We start from the raw sequence: 19,105 nt of genomic DNA on the forward strand, positions 1-19,105 counted from the left end.
AGGCTCTTGAGAATCCCCTGGACTGCAAGGAGAACAAACCTATCAGTTCTAAAGGAAATCAACCCTGAATGCTCACTTGAAGGACAGATCCTGAAGCTGAGGCTCCAGTACTTTGGCCATCTCATGAGAAGAAAAGAGTCCTTGGAAAAAACCTTGATGTTAGGAAGGTGTGATGGCAAGAGGAGAAGGGGACGACCGAGGATGAGATGGCTGGACAGTGTCTGCGAAGCAACCAACATGAACCTGACACAACTCCGGGAGGCAGTAGAAGACAGGAGGGCCTGGCGTGCTCTGGTCCATGGGGTCACGAAGAGTCGGACACGACTAAACGACTAAACACACACACGTATTTGAGCCTTTAATTTAGTTTGCCTTCATTTTAGTTTTAAGTTTGGGCTTAAAACAGGGCTTATAATGATAGGAGCTTTTGGAGGTCATTTGTTCATATGGATGACATTAGGTCTGGAGCAACTCAATGGTGCAAAAAACCAACACTAACCAAAAGATAATAATCACATAGGACTTCAAATGACATGTTTTCTTCTCTTTTCACTGAAAAATTTCAATTCGAACAAGCCACAAATTCTGACCTATAATTCCTGGTTAAACCATATTGAGAAATTAAATAAAACTATTGTTATTTTTCCCATGCAAAGACTACTTTTTTTAATTCCCTCCCTTAGAAGAAGATGACCTCTCAAAGAAGGTGAGCAGAGGAAGATGGTCCATCTTTTTCTTTAATTCAAAGGTAAAAGAAGGAATGACCTACAGCATCACTAACTCTATTCTCGCTTTTTGATTCTTTATAGCAATAACCACTGCCATCGACTACTATCTAACTTGGTAAGTTTGCCATCTTGCTTCATGTCAAAATATATTTATAGAAACTTCAGTGTCCATCTGCATGTAGACAATTATATCTTGGACTAATAAGGAGATATAAATGAAAACTCTGGTTCTCTATATAGCAGCTTCCCTCTCATGCAAGCAAGCGACTAATCCAAGAAATATTCATTTTATTATATATTTAAACCATGGCTAATGACTTCCAAAACTAGGCAACAAATGAACCAATCTTTACATCACTTCCCTAGTCTTGTTCAAAAGCCTTAACCATAGTTTAATGACTTTCATGCAGCAGAAGACTACAGTTCATTGAAGTCTATATGGGTTACTTCCCTGCTACTGCAAAGGGAGACGTAAAGCAGCTGTGTGAAGGGACATGAGGTTCATTAATAAGCTTAGCTTATTAAATCAAAATATCATCACTGCATAGTGGAAAATGTTCCTGGAAGAACTGTGCAACTCATAGGAAGTGCTGTTAATTCTGTCTCATGTATGTATTTGTTATATATACCATTTACACATTTTTAAGTGTACACATGAACTGGTTCTTCTTACACTTTTTCCACATACTGTACCTGCTTATATGATATGCATGCGGAAGAAACGTTTCAGCATTTAGCACCTGTGGATTCACTATGATAATTGTGTATTTAGTTATGGAGTCATCACAGCTTTTAATTTGTACTGTAACAGACTTAGTTCCGTTATACTGCGTTTTGTCTCAGTATGTTATTATTATTAATATTTAAAATATATACCACTCTTCAAAGTCCCATTAATTCTTAGCACAGTTCACACAAATCATAAACCATTTAACAGATGTACATTTCTTTGATTTCAGCTGAGCTTCCTTATTGTAGTCAGAACCACCCCTTCAATATTATACTGAGGAAGGGTAAAATAAGGGACTTCTATCTTAAAATCCATATTCTCTTTATTTCCAACTCTCTTAATAAAAGCTAGCCATAAACCACAAATGTTTTAACTCACACATCTTAATTTTATAATTTCCCAACACTATTATTTTGCATCCACCATTGCAAATTACTTTGTATTAAAACGTAAAATGGCATGATTTGACAGCCAGCCTACAAAGAGAGCAGAAAGTGACCTTGAACAGCAGTGTATAAAAATACATTTATCACCGAAATGGCATGCTGGCTGTCAGTCAATATATGCCTCTCATTTGTTCAGAGGTTCTCCTGCTGTGATTCCCTCATTACAATTTGCTTTTACTTCCTGGGCAAATGACAAGCTGAAAATGAGGCAGCGTCTTTCTTGGCCAAACTTAATCCAGAAAAAATTAGACAACAGCTGCAGCCATCCAAGTGTTACAGCGTGTTTCACAAAATGTTATCTAAAACATTCTGTTTATATACATCCTCAACGTTACATGATGCTAAATAAGAGAGCCACCAAATGTGTCCCATATCCTCTAAACCCATCACATTTTATTAAGTTATTTACGCTGATCTCTTTAAAAAAAAATCAATGCAGACTATTTTTCAAGCACACCAGACATTTACAAAGATTTGATTTACATTCACAGTTTAAGAGGCCCACACTCCTCTTGTGTTTCAGATATTTCAGGATGACACTGCCAAAAATTAATATGGCAGTAAAGTCAACACCACATTTTGAACAGTTACTCCTAATTAACTCACCTCTAAGTGGACGTACTTAAAGTCTGACTCAGAGATTACAGTAAGGGCATAAAATACTTCACTGCAGAAGGGCAGTTGATATCATGTGTAAACATGCACAAACCTCTGGCTGATTGTTAACAAATTGCTGGTTTCCTGCAATAATTCTTTTTACCTCTCCTTGTGGGTAAACAGAGAATAGTAAGTAACCTCTATCTAGAAAATATAAGAATAGTTTATTCAGGTTAAATAGGTAAAATATATCACCCCACTTTTTTCTTGCTATATGAATAAGCTCTAATTTTGAATTCATTTTACACCATTTTTTTTGAAAAATACAATTATTTTATCTGCAAGGACAAAATATGAATATGCCCACTGTAAATTACAGCCTACTTATAATTTATTTTACTGTTACTAAACCTGATCTTCAAGAAGAACCGAACAGCAAGGTTTACATGTTCTGGTTGTTAAAAATATTTTAAAATACTCACTATGTCATTTTAATCAAATGTGGGCCAGAAAGGCATTTACTGTACATATTTTTAACTTCCTGGATGCATTTCATGTACTTGAAATGATCATACGGAGAGCTGTCAGAATACCCACCACAAGTATTATAAATACCTACAATATTAACTGATAAAATGTATCACAAAATTCAAACAAATAATAATCCTGAATATGTATTTACTAGTTGTTACAAATCATTGCAGAATTATGTTTTCCTGCACCTCAAATCCCAGAAAATTGATTTTCAGTTGAATAACTATTAGAAGACTTGCTCTGCTATAGTATTAGAATTAAATGTTTTGAGTGTAATGAATGTGCTCCTTATTCAAATAAATTTTACAAGGCTGCAATGGACAGAATCTGGTACATTTTCATGGATCTGCTGTAGACCCTGAAAAATGGCTAAATGATAGCAGCACTTTTGTTGTAAATTTTACAAAATTTTTAAATATCATCATTGATATTAGACCCAAGAAGCTTGAAGAAATACAGTCTAGAGTATTCAGTTATGTAACGATTTATTTGGGTTTGCTGTCTCTCTTGGTGTATTTTTTATGATTGACAGATCAACAAATATTTCTGAAAAAATATATTAAATACAGAGCACAAAACATTAATACGTTTTATATTACGTTTCATAATTCAGATTGCACAATACTTGTACAGTGGAAATAGATGCTAGACTCTAGCAGCTATAGGAAAAATAGGAATATTAACCCAGTTAAACAATATGGTACACTGTTCGTGAATGCATCTTTCAGAAGCACTTGGACCTTTAATTTGGCCTAGAATATTAAGCTACAAACCCAGTTTATTATTAATGCACATTTCCTATTAAGGGTGAAATTAATATGGACCAATGGAAACACGCTCTGTATGAAATAGATTGTAAATCAGATAATGCAATTGTTAGTCTTTCCCAATGATGATTCTTTATAAAATTTAAGACAGTTAACTACTCTGTAGTGCAAACCAGTATTATTTCATCCAAGTTATGATATGTAAGAAATAACAGTAGTAAAGAGAAAGCACATGTTTATACTAGAACATGTAGATGATTTCTTAGTTTTAACATGCTTAAATTTAATTGATTATGTTTTTACCTAAAAAGGGTAAAATGGGAGTAATTCAGCATTTTAGGCTAATCTGTCTTCTTCAAACCACCATTAACAAGCTTTCCTCTTATAAAAGATCATTAAGCCATTCCTATACCCTCTGTAATCACACTGTTCCTATATGCTAGTACAGGGCATATCTGAAGGCATACTCCCCACCTCTAAAGCTGAATGGAGTTTTACAAGTATAGAGAAAGTACGGAGAATATTTTTTTAAGTATATGGATTTTATTAAAGCTCACACATACACACTGCCATGCTTATACAGTTTTATTACACATACTTGTCTGGATCTTCTGCTTCGGTGTCTTCACAATCTCTGTTTCAAGTACCAAACTTGCAACTCATGTTTCATAAAATACTACTCAATATACTGTATAAAGAAAGAGGTATTTGGCTATAAACGTTTGGCACCATTTAACCCGTAAGGCCTGTTCAAGTGTTTTCCCATTAAAACAGAATGCCATTTTTTAAAAAGACAGCTATTCTGGCCTTTTGTAATTAATCTGTTAGAACAAATCAATGTTCAAAGAGATATTCCAATAAAATTCACCCATTAAAAAAACCAATCTTATTTGTTTCCGAATAAACTTAGGAGATGGAAACATTTTAACGGAGGTCTTGGTCTGAGCTGTGCAGCAAGGATCAGATGATGGCATTAGGATATACACCACCTGAATAATCCAGAATAAAGAGGCTCTTTACTGCAGGCCATTTTAGGCTCAACTAACACTTCCTTTAGTTTTACATTTATAGTACTTAGAAAATTACTGATCTGTACTGACCATGACCTGAAGTAGTTTTATATTCAGATAGGGAATTGTTGACATTTTCTGTTTCCTACTCTAGTGCTTCAAAGGTGCACAAATCTACTAACTTCAAAATCGGTGGAAGGACTCAGTTATACAGCACTTGCTGAATAATACAAAATTGCCAGGAAAACAATCACTTTGCGCTAAAGAAAAATGGTTTAGATCCCACCTTTCTCTAACCTCTTTGATTTGATGATAATACAGCTATGGTAGCAGAAGCATGCTGTTTAGGCCACCAGTCTCAAAACGGCCTTGAATTGGCCCTTTGATCTTTCCTCGTTGTAAATATGAAACTGGACCTCCTGCCTCCCAGAAACCTTGATCCATAATGTGACAAGATGCTCTGTCACTCTCTTACACCATCAGGAACCACTGCATTTGTTGAATTCTAGTAGCAACTGTGCCACTGGTGGTAGCACTGGAGATGGCTTTTGCATTTCTGCTGTAGTGGCAGTGTGGCCTTCAATTCGTTCCAAGAGAAGGTTCCAGTGCACCTTCCAACCCTGGGAAACTGCCTACACCTGCCTTATAGTATGAAGAAGACAAAGGCAACCTAAAATTCAATTGATATTTACATGAGCAGTGCAATGATTCTTTTTAATATTCAGGGAATTGGGTGTCTATCCATTTAGAAGCAAAACATGGTCACCACAAAACAAATGCAGTAATTAGTTCCTACATAGTTGGAGTGCTTCCTAGATACAAAGAAACATAGATACATATGATTAAAAGAATAAAAAATGCTTTTAAAAACTTAGTAGGGACTGGAGAAGGATCTACAAATGTCTAGGACTGATGCCATCGAGATAATAAATTTAGAGCAAATCTACAAAGTGTATTTATTAAGATGGGATTAGTAAAGAAAAGTCCTTTCCATTTTAGTCTGTGCTTTTAATAGCAGTTTTAAATAGTTCTGTATCTTCTTCACCGAAGTTCTTCTGGGTTCACACGAAGTGCTAAATGTAGGCCATTAGTGGTTGCAATAATGGTGTTAAGAATAAATAAATGACTAACCAATTGCTAACCAGTTCTGAATTTCTCCACTGTTTTCTATGAACAACCTGTACTTCTGCCACTGGGATGGAGATAAGAATTGCAAAGAAACAAAGTGTTTAGCAGACTAACAAAGAACCTTTAAGACAGACAGATTTATTATTTTCATGGACACAGCAAATTTCTTCAGCTGTAATGTTTAGCAGGCTGCATGCAAGCATGATGGGGTGTTTGATAATAGATAAGATACAGACAGAATATTTATTAGGCACCGTGTTTCCCCGAAAATAAGACAGGGTTTTATATTAATTTTTGCTCAAAAAACAAAAAAACAAAAAATGCATTAGGGCTTATTTTCAGGAGACGTTTTATTTTTTTCATGTACAACAATCTACGTTTATTCAAATACAGTCATGTCATCTTCTTCTGGGTGTTGCACAATGGGGGAGGGTGGGCTTTCATTTAACTAGGGCTTATTTTCGGGGTAGGGCTTATATTACGAGCATCCCGAAAAATCATACTAGGGCTTATTTTCAGGGAAACAGGGTAATCTGTTGAGAAAAACACAGAGAGAGAAATTGAGTGGAAGGAAAGAAAGGAAGCAAATCTGTTCAACCTTTAACACCTTACAAGGACTACCTGGGAGGTTACTTAAGTGTTATGGGGAGGTATGCCTGAAGTTTAAAATCCCATACTGTACTATTAAGAGATTTCTAAGTGGATTGTTGTGTGCTTTGTTGCCATTAAATGTGTTTCAGTATTCATTTTATTTTCCATTTTTAATATAATACTTTTTAAATTCTCAATCAATCAATCTATCAAAACCTTTATTGGCATATAAAAACACCTAGACGAAAACTACATTCAGTAAAACTTCATTGAAACTTTCTGGTATTATATCAAAGTTTGTTTACATTCAATGTATTTTTGCTATTTATGCGGCAAGGCGCACTCTCCACCCTATCCTATGTACTTAATACTGTAGTAATAATAATAATAATAATTAAAACTTTTATGTCATAATTAACCCAATGATTACATCAGCAGATCCTTAAACCTGGCTCAAGGAGGGAGTGGTGGTTCAAACTGTGCTATTTTGTTTACTATGTGTGCTATGAAACATGCTACTTTCTCCACCCTGTCGTTTAAAGGAAAACACTTTGCTTAAGGTAAAAGGGTGGCCTATATTTGACCACCCTTTTACCTTAACCAATATTAGGCCCAGATATTGAGCGCAGGGTTCAGAATAGCAGGGGCAATATAAACACATGTATGCATGCGATTCAGTTCCTCCCAGTTCACAAGAGCAGTTCCTTTCATTGCAAGGAATACCCTAAAACCTGCCTGATAATACTGCTGAAGGCATTACATTAAATCTGGCCAGGGAATAGGCGCTGCGTTTTTGGGCGATTGTAACAGATGACAGTATAGGGCCCTGTGGCCCTGCCTAACAGGAATAAGGTGGCTTAGGGGAGAACAGGTCTCATTTGCTAAACTTAGGAGACCCTGGAACTCGATATCTAATATCCTGCATTTAATCAACTGAAATGCTTCCTTGTGGGGCAGGGAGTCAAGTGATTCCACTGACAGGCCTATTAGCAAGATTTTCTTTTCAATATAGACAAGATTTCTAGCGATGGTTGGTTCTCGGAAAATTTGGTGGAAAAAACTGCCCTCTTTGAAGTTATAATGGATCTTCAACCAATATTTAACTACCGTATTTTTCGCTCCATAAGACGCACCTTTCCATAACACGCACCGATTTTTTAGGAGAAGAAAACAGGAAAATATAATCTGTTTTCTTCGCTCCATAAGATGCACAGACTTTCCACCCCCCTGTTTTGTGGGGAAAAAAGTGAGTCTTATGGTGCAAAAAATACAGTAATCTCAGCCATGCCTGAATTGCTACCATGTTTTGGCCCATCTCTAAACATAGGGCCGCAAATGGTACACAAGTTGGTACTTCCAGGATTTTTCCAGGAACATATATTGGATTCGTTCTAGGGAATTATCCCAGGCCTTTATCCATAAAGGTATGTTGTACAGCAACTGTGGAATAATCTTTGCATTAAACGCTTTTAATGCAGACGGTACGTATCTGTTTACTGTATTATAAAAGAATCTATGGATTGACTGGATAGTACCCTTGGCCCGTTGTGTTGCTGCTTTATGGTGTAGGATCCAGGTATGTTTGAAATGGAACGTAATGCCCAGGTACCTAAGGTGTTTAACCTGCTCAATCTTTCTTCCCTCAAAAATCCTCTTGTACAATTTCCATGATTTTGTGAATACCATGATTTTAAACTTATCATAATTGAGTTGTAAGTTATTACTAAAGCTAGTAATTATAGATCAATCAGTCTTCTATCTATCATAGGAAAACTTTATGGTAAGCATCTTTTAAACAAACTTGCAGCCTGGGAAGATCAGATGGCAATAATTGGACCAGAATAACTGGGATTTAGGAAGGGGAAATATACCCTTGATCACTGCTTCACCTTAGCACATCTGATAAATAAATATGCAAAGCAGGACAAATCTAAACTATATGTAGCTTTTTAGATCTAAAGGGGGCTTTTGGTTTCAGTTGACCGAGAAAATTGTTTAATTCTCTCTTTGTCTTTTTAAAGATGTAAGCTGCCTTGGGTCCTTTTCAGGAGAATGGTTGGGTGAAAAATATATTAAATAAATAAAATAAAGAAATAAATAATAAATTAAGAAGACATTTCAGGGGGGAAAAGAAAGGAAAAGAAAGGTTTTCCCCACTCTCCAGAGCCACACCCATTACTACAAGCAATGGCTGGAATCTTGTTGCTTTGTTGCACTGGAGAGCAAATGGTATAACGTTCACTTGCTTCCAGTCAGCAGTTGAGTCCCTGCTGGGATCCTCAAGCATGCGCCAAGTCAGCAGGTGCGCACCTCTCCAAGAATTGCAGTGGTGACTCTTTAATTGCTGGCTGGAAGTGGGTGAATGTTATGCTGTTTGCATTCTGCTCACACAACAAAGCAACAGGATTTCACTCCATAAAATGCTCAGGATTTAGACAGGAAGCCACATCCATCTATGAGGCTTGCACTGCTACACAGAACAGAAGAACGCATGAGAATGGGGCCAGAAGGAAGGCATGCCATTTCTGCCATTTCTCTTTTCTTCTACTCAACTTCCCCTACAAAAAGCCCATTTTCCAAGCTCTCTGGAGCATTGGAGAACAGGATTGGAGGTGTCAAGATGCCAGCCACAGAGACTGGTGAAACATCAGGAAGAACAACCTTCAGAACACGGCCAAAGAGCCCGAAAAACCCACAACAACCATCAGATCCCAGCCATGAAAGCCTTCGAGAATACAAAAAGAGGCCTTGTTTCTGTGCCAGTGTGACTTCATGTGAGAACTGCAAACAGCATAAAAAATGAGTCAGAAGGGACAATGTTCAATACATCCTGATTCCTAGCTCTTAAAACTGATGCTCTTTATCTTTTCTCTTTTTCCAGTCATATGAAACACTTCCAAAAATATAATAAATAATAACTTTCATTTTTTTTCAATGCTGCCTTGCATTTTCTGGGCCACAGATGAGAGAAATAGTGTTGCCAGTGGAAGGATTGCAAGATTATCATCTTTAGAGAACAATGGTGGTCCAGGTCTGGACACAATGCATTGTTGCTGTTTTTGTAGAGTCTTCTTTGAGTTCAGCTCGGGAACACTCTGCAGATGTATCCTTAAACATCACCCTGCCCTAAGAGCATCCTACCTAATGGCTGTTTCTTTTCACAAATCTATCAATTAGAGATTGCCAGCCAATTACTACTGAAGGTAGTTGGGAAAAAAACCACTCAGGAATCTAGTCTTGGAAATAAATAAGGTAGTTTACTCCCTGTGCTTAGCTTCACTAAAGCTGCCTTTTAGCTGATAAGATTAAAACTGGCATCTCCTAGCTTGCTATGCTGTTTGTGTAGCTTGATTCCAACATAGACATATGCTAGAAACAGCACTTACATGAATAAGAAATTAGAAGTGCCACTGCAGAATTAACTATTTAATTGGCGCTCCAGTATCTGGTATTGGCCCACATATCTCCAATCTAAGCCAAAATACAAGACCCTGCTGGATAGCTCAGTGGTTGAGGTCTCTGGGAGTTTAATTTCCCACTGTGCCTCCTTGACAAGGATAAGACTTCATGATCCACAGGATCCTTTCCAGCCCTGGAGTTCTAAGATTATTATATTGTCTTACCAAAGATACACATCCCCAACTGCATCATATATTTCTTTCTCAAATATGAAGACCATTGTCAGAAAAAGGTATTGTGAGGCTAGACGTATTGTAGAAGCCATGAAACTTTTATATTCCCTACTGCAAAATTTGAAAAATGTTACAAGATGTTACTTGTGTGGTAGTAAGCAAATGCCAGGGGCTCTTTAGATTGCAATGTTTACAGAATTGGGCCTCAGACTGCTCTGAGTACTGGCAAGCCAGACATGACAGAAGTAGAAGCCAATAAGGTGTTTGGGGTCTAACAGAAAGGTGCTATCCAACATCTAATGATCTCCACAGGGACAATATGCCACCATATTGCAGGAAAAGGAGTACAGTAAATACTGACATTAAATTCTAAGCCTGGAATGATGGTATTTTTAGCTTGTTGCGTTCTCTCTCTTTTAAAAAATCACTTTCTTGTCTGAGTCTTGTCTTCGAGATTGTCAAGGTTTAATCATTACAATGGTTTTAACAAAAGCTGTGTACCTACTGGTTAATTAATGTACTGTAGAAACTTGTGACAGTTCTCTGTTTTTCAAAAGTGTATTGGAAAATCAGTTACTATTATCACTATATTCTTTTTCAGCTTTCTTTAGCTCCTGAGAACCTGAATATGCAGATCTGAATAAGTAGTAAAGCCAGGTTTTGCTTCAGCAAGCTAGAGGGGAGAAATTAGGTTAATAATACATTTTTTTTTGTTAAAACAAACCTAAGCTTTAATCACCCTAAACTGATGTGACCACATATCACCAACCTCAGCTTGTTTATACTGCCACCCCCCAACAGCTGTGTCATAAGGTACATCCATGTTCCCACATTGCCGGTCAATACTATACAATCTGCTCTTGTGTTGCACAGTTCACGTACAGTAAAGTGTCCCAAGGCGTTTTTACAATCCATACAAGATAGCCTCAAAAGGCAAAACCTCAAATGAACTGGATAAAGCAAAGGAGAAAGGAAGAGAGAAGGGAGCGGGGAATCCCTCCCACTCATCATGCAAATATTTCAACTTTCACATTGAAAAATATAATCAAGCATATAGGGAAAAAATCTCACTTATTTTATATAAGTGCTACCCATTTCAAAACTATCTGTTATTAAAATAAATACAGTGGACCCTTGACTTACAGACGGCTTGACTTACAGACTTTTTGAGTTACAGACTTCTCTGGCCGCAAAATTTAGGTTTGACTTGCAGCCTGAGATTTGACTTACAGACCAGAAAAAAAACAAAATGGAACAAAAACGGCCTGTTACGGGATTAATTTCGTTGTATGGTATACTGTGTATATACTTACAATGACAATAAATTATTATTATTATTATTATTATTATTATTATTATTATTATTATTATTATATAATCAGTTTTCAATGCACTGTAGGTCAATGGAGACTTGACTTACAGACTTTTTGACTTGAGAACTGCCTTCCAATACAGATTAAGTTCTGAAGTCAAGACCCCACTGTATTAGTTAATAAATGATGACCCCCTCTCACAAAATAAATGCTGGATGCAGGTATATATTTGGCGAGGTCTAAATAGTGCAAACATTTTAAATTTAAAATAGCTGGCCACCACTTTTAAATATCCAAGCTGAGTTGGACCTGATTAACTTTATCAGCAAAGAACAGAACAATTTTTTTTAATGAGCAACAGAAAAACATCTGAGATTGGAACACAGACTTCCTCTGGAAAAAGCTGAGATTAACCTGAGAAGACATGATTATGGCTGGTACAGAGGTCTTCCAACCCATAAAATCAGATTCATCATGAGTCTTCTACCAGAAATGCTTCCAACTTTTTTCAATTCAACTAGCTCATGGGTAAGCACAAATTACGGAGCCAAAGAGAAATATATCAAATAATTGTGGGAAAGCATCTTGGATAAAAGAGGCATGCCTTTTGAGACATTCCCTGAGCAATTATATGATTTCAGCCTTTTTGAACCCCAGAAGAATAAGGAAATATTAGAAGTACTGAGTAATCAAAATTCCCATTCATAAACATACATCTACATTCATCATCTTTGGCTTGGGGTGCTGGAGGAGTTGGCAGATCTGACTTGTTTTAACAGAGCTTTGCAGAGGCTGCCTGTGAAGATTAAGTGAAAAGCAAAGCAAATTTTATAATTCATGCAACTGTTTTCCCTTAAGAGAAGACAGGCCCTTTGAAAACAACTTTGTTGTGCCTCACAAATGTCATATGTACACCAGAAGTATAGGTCAATCTTTCAAAGATGAGATGTTTCAGTGACCCCTTTAAAATGAAGGCTGGAAATCTGGGCTGGGGGAAAAACACACACTTGAAACAACTGGAAATAAAGGCCACACCAATGTCGACCAAGACTTTCTCAGAAATATAAGCTAGGCAGGGAAATAGTGTCTCTCCAGATTTACTGAACTGCAACTCCCATGATCCACTATTACTATGTTGGCCAGGGTTAATGGGAGCTGCAGTATTTCCCAATATAGGGAAATTAGATAAACCTGAAACTCATTGCAAAGATACACATGGGGGTACGGATATCAAGCCAGACTAATGGCTCATTTAGTTCCTTATTATCTCACCTGACTGACAGGACATTTCCAGGAAGGAGTCTCTCTTAGGTCTGAATAGAGATGCTAGGGATTCAGTTTGGGATTGTTTACAAGCAAATCATATTTTAGAGCTGCAGAGCTGGAAGAAACCCTACAGACCATCAAAGCCAGCCTCTGTCAAAGAGGCACAGTGGGCAACTATAACTCCCAACCTCTGACTTCACAGCCAGATACACTCTATACAGATCTTCATTTCCAAACATGAGATTGCATCTTTGCTAACATCTTCTTTGTAACTAAACTTCATTCACCCGATGAAACCTGATAGTCAGAAAAATCTGGGTGCTGTCACACCCTGAAAGTGATTCACATCATTAACTCTCTTTGTTTTCCCTTTCTCACTCCTGTCTACAATTATCTGGTCCACCTATTTAATTGAGACAATTTCTTAGTAATCCTTCCCCCCCCTTGACAGATCATTAAGCACACGCTTGCTGATATTTCAAACATAAACAAAAAGATGGCTGCTTCTGTTGCACCACAAGGCTCTGGATGAGTCTGTTATAGTGATGATGAAATATGTTACCCCTTTGTTGATATTATCTGACTTCAGAGAACTGAGTGACAACCACAGGTATGTATCATTTTGACAAAAAAACTTTGAACACTCACCTGAGGGATTTCTGTCATAATACTGTCTTTTGTTTGTGCCTGATACAATTTCAAATGTTTTAACAATAAAACAGGCAAAGCCATTTCCAACTCCCATCCTACATGAATCGTGCCTCGGTATGATATTTAGAAGTGATATCCAGAAGCACATTCATTAATGAAAGAAAATATCTGCAGGTACACTTAGTTATTCATATTTCTCTGCAGCATCACCAGTTAACTTTCTCATGTTTTTCTGAGAGAAGATAATTTTTTTTAAATAGATAACTGTTTATTTAAGTGTTAGGGAGCACTAAAATCTAATTAAGCTGGAGGATAAAAATATTTAAAAGTTAAATTATCATTAGTTTAAGTTTTAGGACTACAATAAGGCCTTTCCCAAAAAGAAACAGAATACAGCGTCTTCATTTCTACTTGCCCAATCCTGTTTTGACATTAGGCAGAAACAGCTAGATGGAGTTTTGAAAAATCCATTTCCCAACCACCTCGTGAAAACTTTCTTTTGTTTAATTATCCCCCTTTGTAATTTACTAATTTCTGAATGGATCTCAGCACTAGCTCCAGGGAGGCAAAATCCAGAAGAGTCCCTATGTGGTATCTGCTATAGAATACAGGAGGACCACTATCTTGATGCAAGGGAAAAAAAAACCCTTCTTATTACCTGTTGGTTTAAAAATTTTAAGCTTTGCTTGTACTGTAATTCAAATTAAATAAAGATTACCAGAAGGACAGTCACTCATTGGAAGTTCTGCCCTCTACACATACAGCAGGACAATCACTAAAAGTTCCTCTAAGGAGAAGTGCTTACTGGATTGTAGTTGCCACCTGAATTAACTCAGCTTAATTGGCTAACTCGGTGTTTTATTTTTTTAATATTGATCTCTGGTTCTTCCTTATGTACTCTAAAGACTGAAACAAATTTAATAATCATTCTTTTGGAAGCTGACGTTTAGGGTGTATAGCCTAACAGGGAACAGTTTCACAGAATTCTCACAATCCTCCTCAAATTATTTTTTGGAAGCTCAGAGAACTCTTCATTATGATCATATATAAAATAAACCAGTCTCATCATGACGAAATTTTATACTATTAAACTGTATTATTCCTATAATATGCAGGATGCTTTGAGGAAAACTCTGATAGTTAAGCTAGCACAAAATCAACATAGGGTTGAAGTTTAAAAAGGCTTCTATTCTATACTTTATAGGGAGAAGTCAACTCATACTGTACTTCTGTTTTATATAGTGCTGATATTGACTTTTAACCAGTGGTACGGTCAAAATGACTACCAAACAGCAGTAATGTAAAAATGGAATCAAGGTTTGTAATAGGTGAGCCTCCAGGTTTCTAGTAATTATAGTACTTAGTTCTCACAATGATATCAAAGCTTAGGAAATTCATGTACTTGTGTCAAAGGAAGAAGGGAAATACTTAAAGCTGAGTGTGCTGTGGCTTGTTCTTACAATACAAAACCTTAGCTTAGTTGCTATGATAAAATAAGACACAAGCAAACTTAATACATTAAAGTTTACACAATATTTTTAAGAACAGACTAATTCTAAAACTTTCAAGGCAGTTGTGAAGTACAAAGGGAGGGGATAGGATTGCAGCTGGAGAGTACCTTACAACTTTAAATGAGTTCAAATCCTCAGTGCTGGATGAACTGCATCCAAGGATGTTGAACAAACTGGTTGAAGAGATCACAGGACCACTATCTATTTTCTTGGAATCATGGAGGATGAGAGAAGTGCCAGATGATTGGAGAGCTAATGTTGTCCCTGTCTTCAAAAAGAGCAAAAAGGAGGAACCAGGGAATTACAGACCAGTCAGCCTGACATCAATCCCAGAGAAAATTCTGGAATAGATTATAAAGCAGTCACTCTGCAAGCACCTTGAAACCAATGCAGTAATAACTAGAAAACAACATGGATTTGTTAAGAACAAATCCTTCCAGGCTAATCTCATCTCATATTTTGATCGGTTAACCTCCCTGGTGGATGGTGGGAATGCTGTAGATATGCTGTAATATATCTTGACTTCAGCAAAGTCTTTGACAAAGCACCCAATGAAATTCTTATTAGCAAACTAACTAGGTGTGGGCTGGATAGAACAACTGTCAGGTGGATACATAGTTGTTTACAGAATCATATTCAGAGAATGCTTATCAATGACTCCTCAAACAGGGAGAAGGTAACAAGTGGGGTACTATATGACTCAGCTCTTCAACATTTTTAGTAATAACTTGGATGAGGGAATGCAAGGAATACTTATCAGTTCTGCGGATGACGTTAATACACTGGAAGACAAGAACAAAATTCAAAAAGATCTTGATAGGCTTGAGCATTCAGCTGAAAACAATAGAATGAAATTTAACAGGGACCGATGCAAAGTTCTACATTCAGAGAAAAAACTCAAATGCACAATTACAAGATAGGAGATACTTGACTCAGTAACACTTTGAATAAGAAGGATCTTGGAATTGCTGTAAATTGCAAGCTGACTATGAGCCAACAGTGCAATGTGGCTGCAAAAAAGGCAAATGCTGGAGCAAGTTCAGAGGAGGGCAACAAGGATGATCAGGGGACTGGAAATCATGCTCTATGAGGAAAGACTGAAAGAACTGGGCATGTTGAGCCTTGAGAAAAGAAGACTTGAGGGGAGATATGATAGCACTTTTCAAATACTTGAAAGGCAGTCATAGAGAGGAGGGGCAGGATCTATTCTTGATTATCCCTATGAGTGCAGGACAATTAGTAATGGGCTCAAGTTACAGGAAGCCAGATTTTGCCTGAATATCCAGAAAAACTTCCTAACTGTTAGAGCAGTACGGCAATTGAACCATTTACCTCAGGTGATAAGTGCTCAAACATTGGAGGCATTCAAGAGAAAACTGAACAACCATCTGTCAGATCTGCTTGGATTTGGATTTCTGCATTAAATAGGCGTTTGGACTCAATGGCCTTATAGGATCCTTCCAACTCAATTATTCTATTATTACGATAAAGTAGACATTTATGACTGAAGTTAGCAAACACTGGGCTTGCTCTATATTTTGAGTTAAGTAGTTTGAAGGAAAAAAACAGTTTTCATCCTATCTGAGGGCTAATAGGGGTGTAAATATTCGCATGGCTTTAAAAGTCAAACACACACAAAAGGAAAGGAAAAAAAACCCACATATACAATCATATCCCACCATATTTTCATCAGATTTTGAAAAGTCAAATGTTTTTCATACTATACATTTGTAGAGTACATTTTAAAGTCCAGAGCAACTAACAGTATCATTCTTACAACTATACAAATGTTTTTCTTAAAATTACAAAGGAAATGTGGCTCAATGCTAAGGGCAGTTGTGCACGCAGACTACAATTATATCAATGAGCTATGATGCTGTATGTTTATCATGAGATAATCACACCCCTAGAGGATTAAACATACTCAGCTGAACTCTGTGCCTCCTAACACACTTGGGGTGTCATTATCTGATGATAACCCTACTCCCTGTCAAGCCTTATTGCTTAATTAGGGGTTATGAAGGTGATAACAAGACAAAAAAAAAACACTCCAGATGAACAGCACCTAAGATGAGCGATACCTTAATCAACTCAAATCTAGCAGCTGAAATGGACATGGCCAACAAAAGGCATATAATCACTTAACAGTAATTATGTGCTATACAAGAATGCATCAGCTGATATGTGGAGGGGAAATTCCCACACGTAATCACTGGTTCTATCAACGGTTTTGAAAGGAAATTTAATGTCAGCTTAAGAAAACATTATATTCTGCCAGCACCTGAAAGCAGCCTATTGTGGAAAAATGAACCCTCATAATCCAATAGTTAATCATAAGATGTACAAGGGAAGAACATCCAAGACTGAGATCAGGTCCCCCCCCTTTATGTCCTTGGCATAAAAAATGTAGTTAAAGATTGAAAAACAGGCAAACGCTTTTAAGCACACAGAACATGTTATGTCAAAGTCTTGGTCCTTTGTTCTCTTCTGTAAACACTTGCCCTATTTGCAGATGGAACACACTCACGGATCTGGTACGCTTGGAACTGCTTTCCAATTCACGGTGAAACATCAATTATCTTTATCAAACAACAATATCTCATCTCAGTCCATTATCAAGATGGAGTCTTATTTTAGCTGGACTGAAGCCCTATCTGTATATCGAGGCGGGCCGCAGTGGCAGAGAGTGAGTGAAAGGCTGTGAAATAATCAATAATCATCATCAAATTGTGGCCGACAGGTTGTGAGGATGGAAGTTTTTGATGAAACCTCAACCTTTTTTGTGTGTGTGTGCGTGCAGATGATAAGGTTTAACCTTTACAACACCTGATAACTATGACTCAGAAGAAGAGGCCCAGCATGCACATAAGAGAGGCCTGGCTATTCAAAATAAGGTTGAAATAGCAGATCACTTTTTTACAGACAGCACTCTCAATTTAGCATGAACAAGGAAAAGCTCCATAAACACACTCTATGGTTATTATACTACATGCCATGTGTCCAGAATTTAAATATTTGACATGAGTATTATAGCAAAATATAGGAAAATAGCATATTTGCATGGATCTTAACAGTGTTGATGAACTCCACCAAGGCATTGCACGAGTTAAAACAGGTGCAATTTTCGTGAACATTTCAAAATACCAAGTTGACACATTTGTTCTTGTTACCTATTGTTTTTGTTAGAAGTCTTTGTTAGAGCATCACGTATTACTAATTAAGTTGTGAATTCAGAAAAGAAACAATCATTTCATTAAGATTTATTGTTCTGCCTTCTACTCAATATGAAGCAACAACATGCAGGTAATGTCCAGACCCCAAGATATCCCCAAATGTTTGAATTCAAGCACAACAATGAACTACTAAATTATTTAACACCATGATCTCGATCTATTTCTTCTATTGTTGCTCTTGTTCACATTCCCGCTTTCTTTTGTTTTTAAAATTAACCACAGTAAAGGATTTACATTTCTTAATGCTAACTATGGTTGCTCAAACCTGAGTTTACATACCCATTGCTAACCAAGAATACCAAACATGCATGATGAATAAATTTAACCATTTCAGCATGGTATTAAGAGATTTGGCCAAAACGTAAGAGCTCCTGAAGAATACTTGAACATACAGTACATTAACATCCACAGACCTACATCCACAGTTGTAACCTGGTTGATATACAAGACTCTTCATTTTAAACATGTGAAAGATCCACCAGTGTATAAGTTTTCCCTTCCCCATTTCTATTTATGGAGTTATTTTCCTACATAGCAAAACAGCATTCAGTTTTCAAGTTGTTTTTGAAAGCAAGTTGATTTAGTTCACATTATACATTTAGAATGAATTGCATGATTTCATTCTTTATCGATTGAAACAAAGCACTGAAAAACAGCACGACGATGGACGTTCAAGATATATAATTTTAAATCATGTTTCTCTAGGATATCTAATCTAATTCTAGGATATCTACTTTTTATCTAAGTGAATATGACTCAAGGATATCTGTTTTAAAAGATCTCCAAGTCTTTAGCATTCTACTGCAGCATCAATAAGTCTAAGAATAGCTTCCTAAACACAGTTGTAATGTTCTAAAAAGATGCCCATATCCTAACAATTTATTTTTATAATATGCCTATAAAATTCCATGAGATCATCCAGTTTAAAGACCGAATATTAGCTGCCTTTAGATACAAGTTACTGAATA

At 36.7% G+C, this 19,105-nt stretch overlaps 1 protein-coding gene across 3 annotated transcripts in view; it reads right to left on the bottom strand.

Moving 5' to 3' along the window:
- WDR7 (WD repeat domain 7) overlaps positions 1 to 19,105 on the bottom strand; it is a 277,096-nt gene that overhangs the window by 19,550 nt on the left and 238,441 nt on the right. The window contains exon 27 of one of the 3 annotated variants that reach the window (XM_072992897.2): positions 6,232 to 6,473. The exons of the other annotated variants lie outside the window; for them this stretch is intronic. Coding sequence (XP_072848998.1) covers positions 6,456 to 6,473 — 18 coding nt within the window. The 3' untranslated portion in view covers positions 6,232 to 6,455. Of the gene's footprint in view, positions 1 to 6,231; positions 6,474 to 19,105 lie in introns of those variants that run through there. 3 annotated transcript variants of the gene reach the window in all.

This window comes from Pogona vitticeps, chromosome 2 (genome assembly GCF_051106095.1).
Source record: "Pogona vitticeps strain Pit_001003342236 chromosome 2, PviZW2.1, whole genome shotgun sequence".
Lineage (NCBI taxonomy): Eukaryota > Metazoa > Chordata > Lepidosauria > Squamata > Agamidae > Pogona > Pogona vitticeps.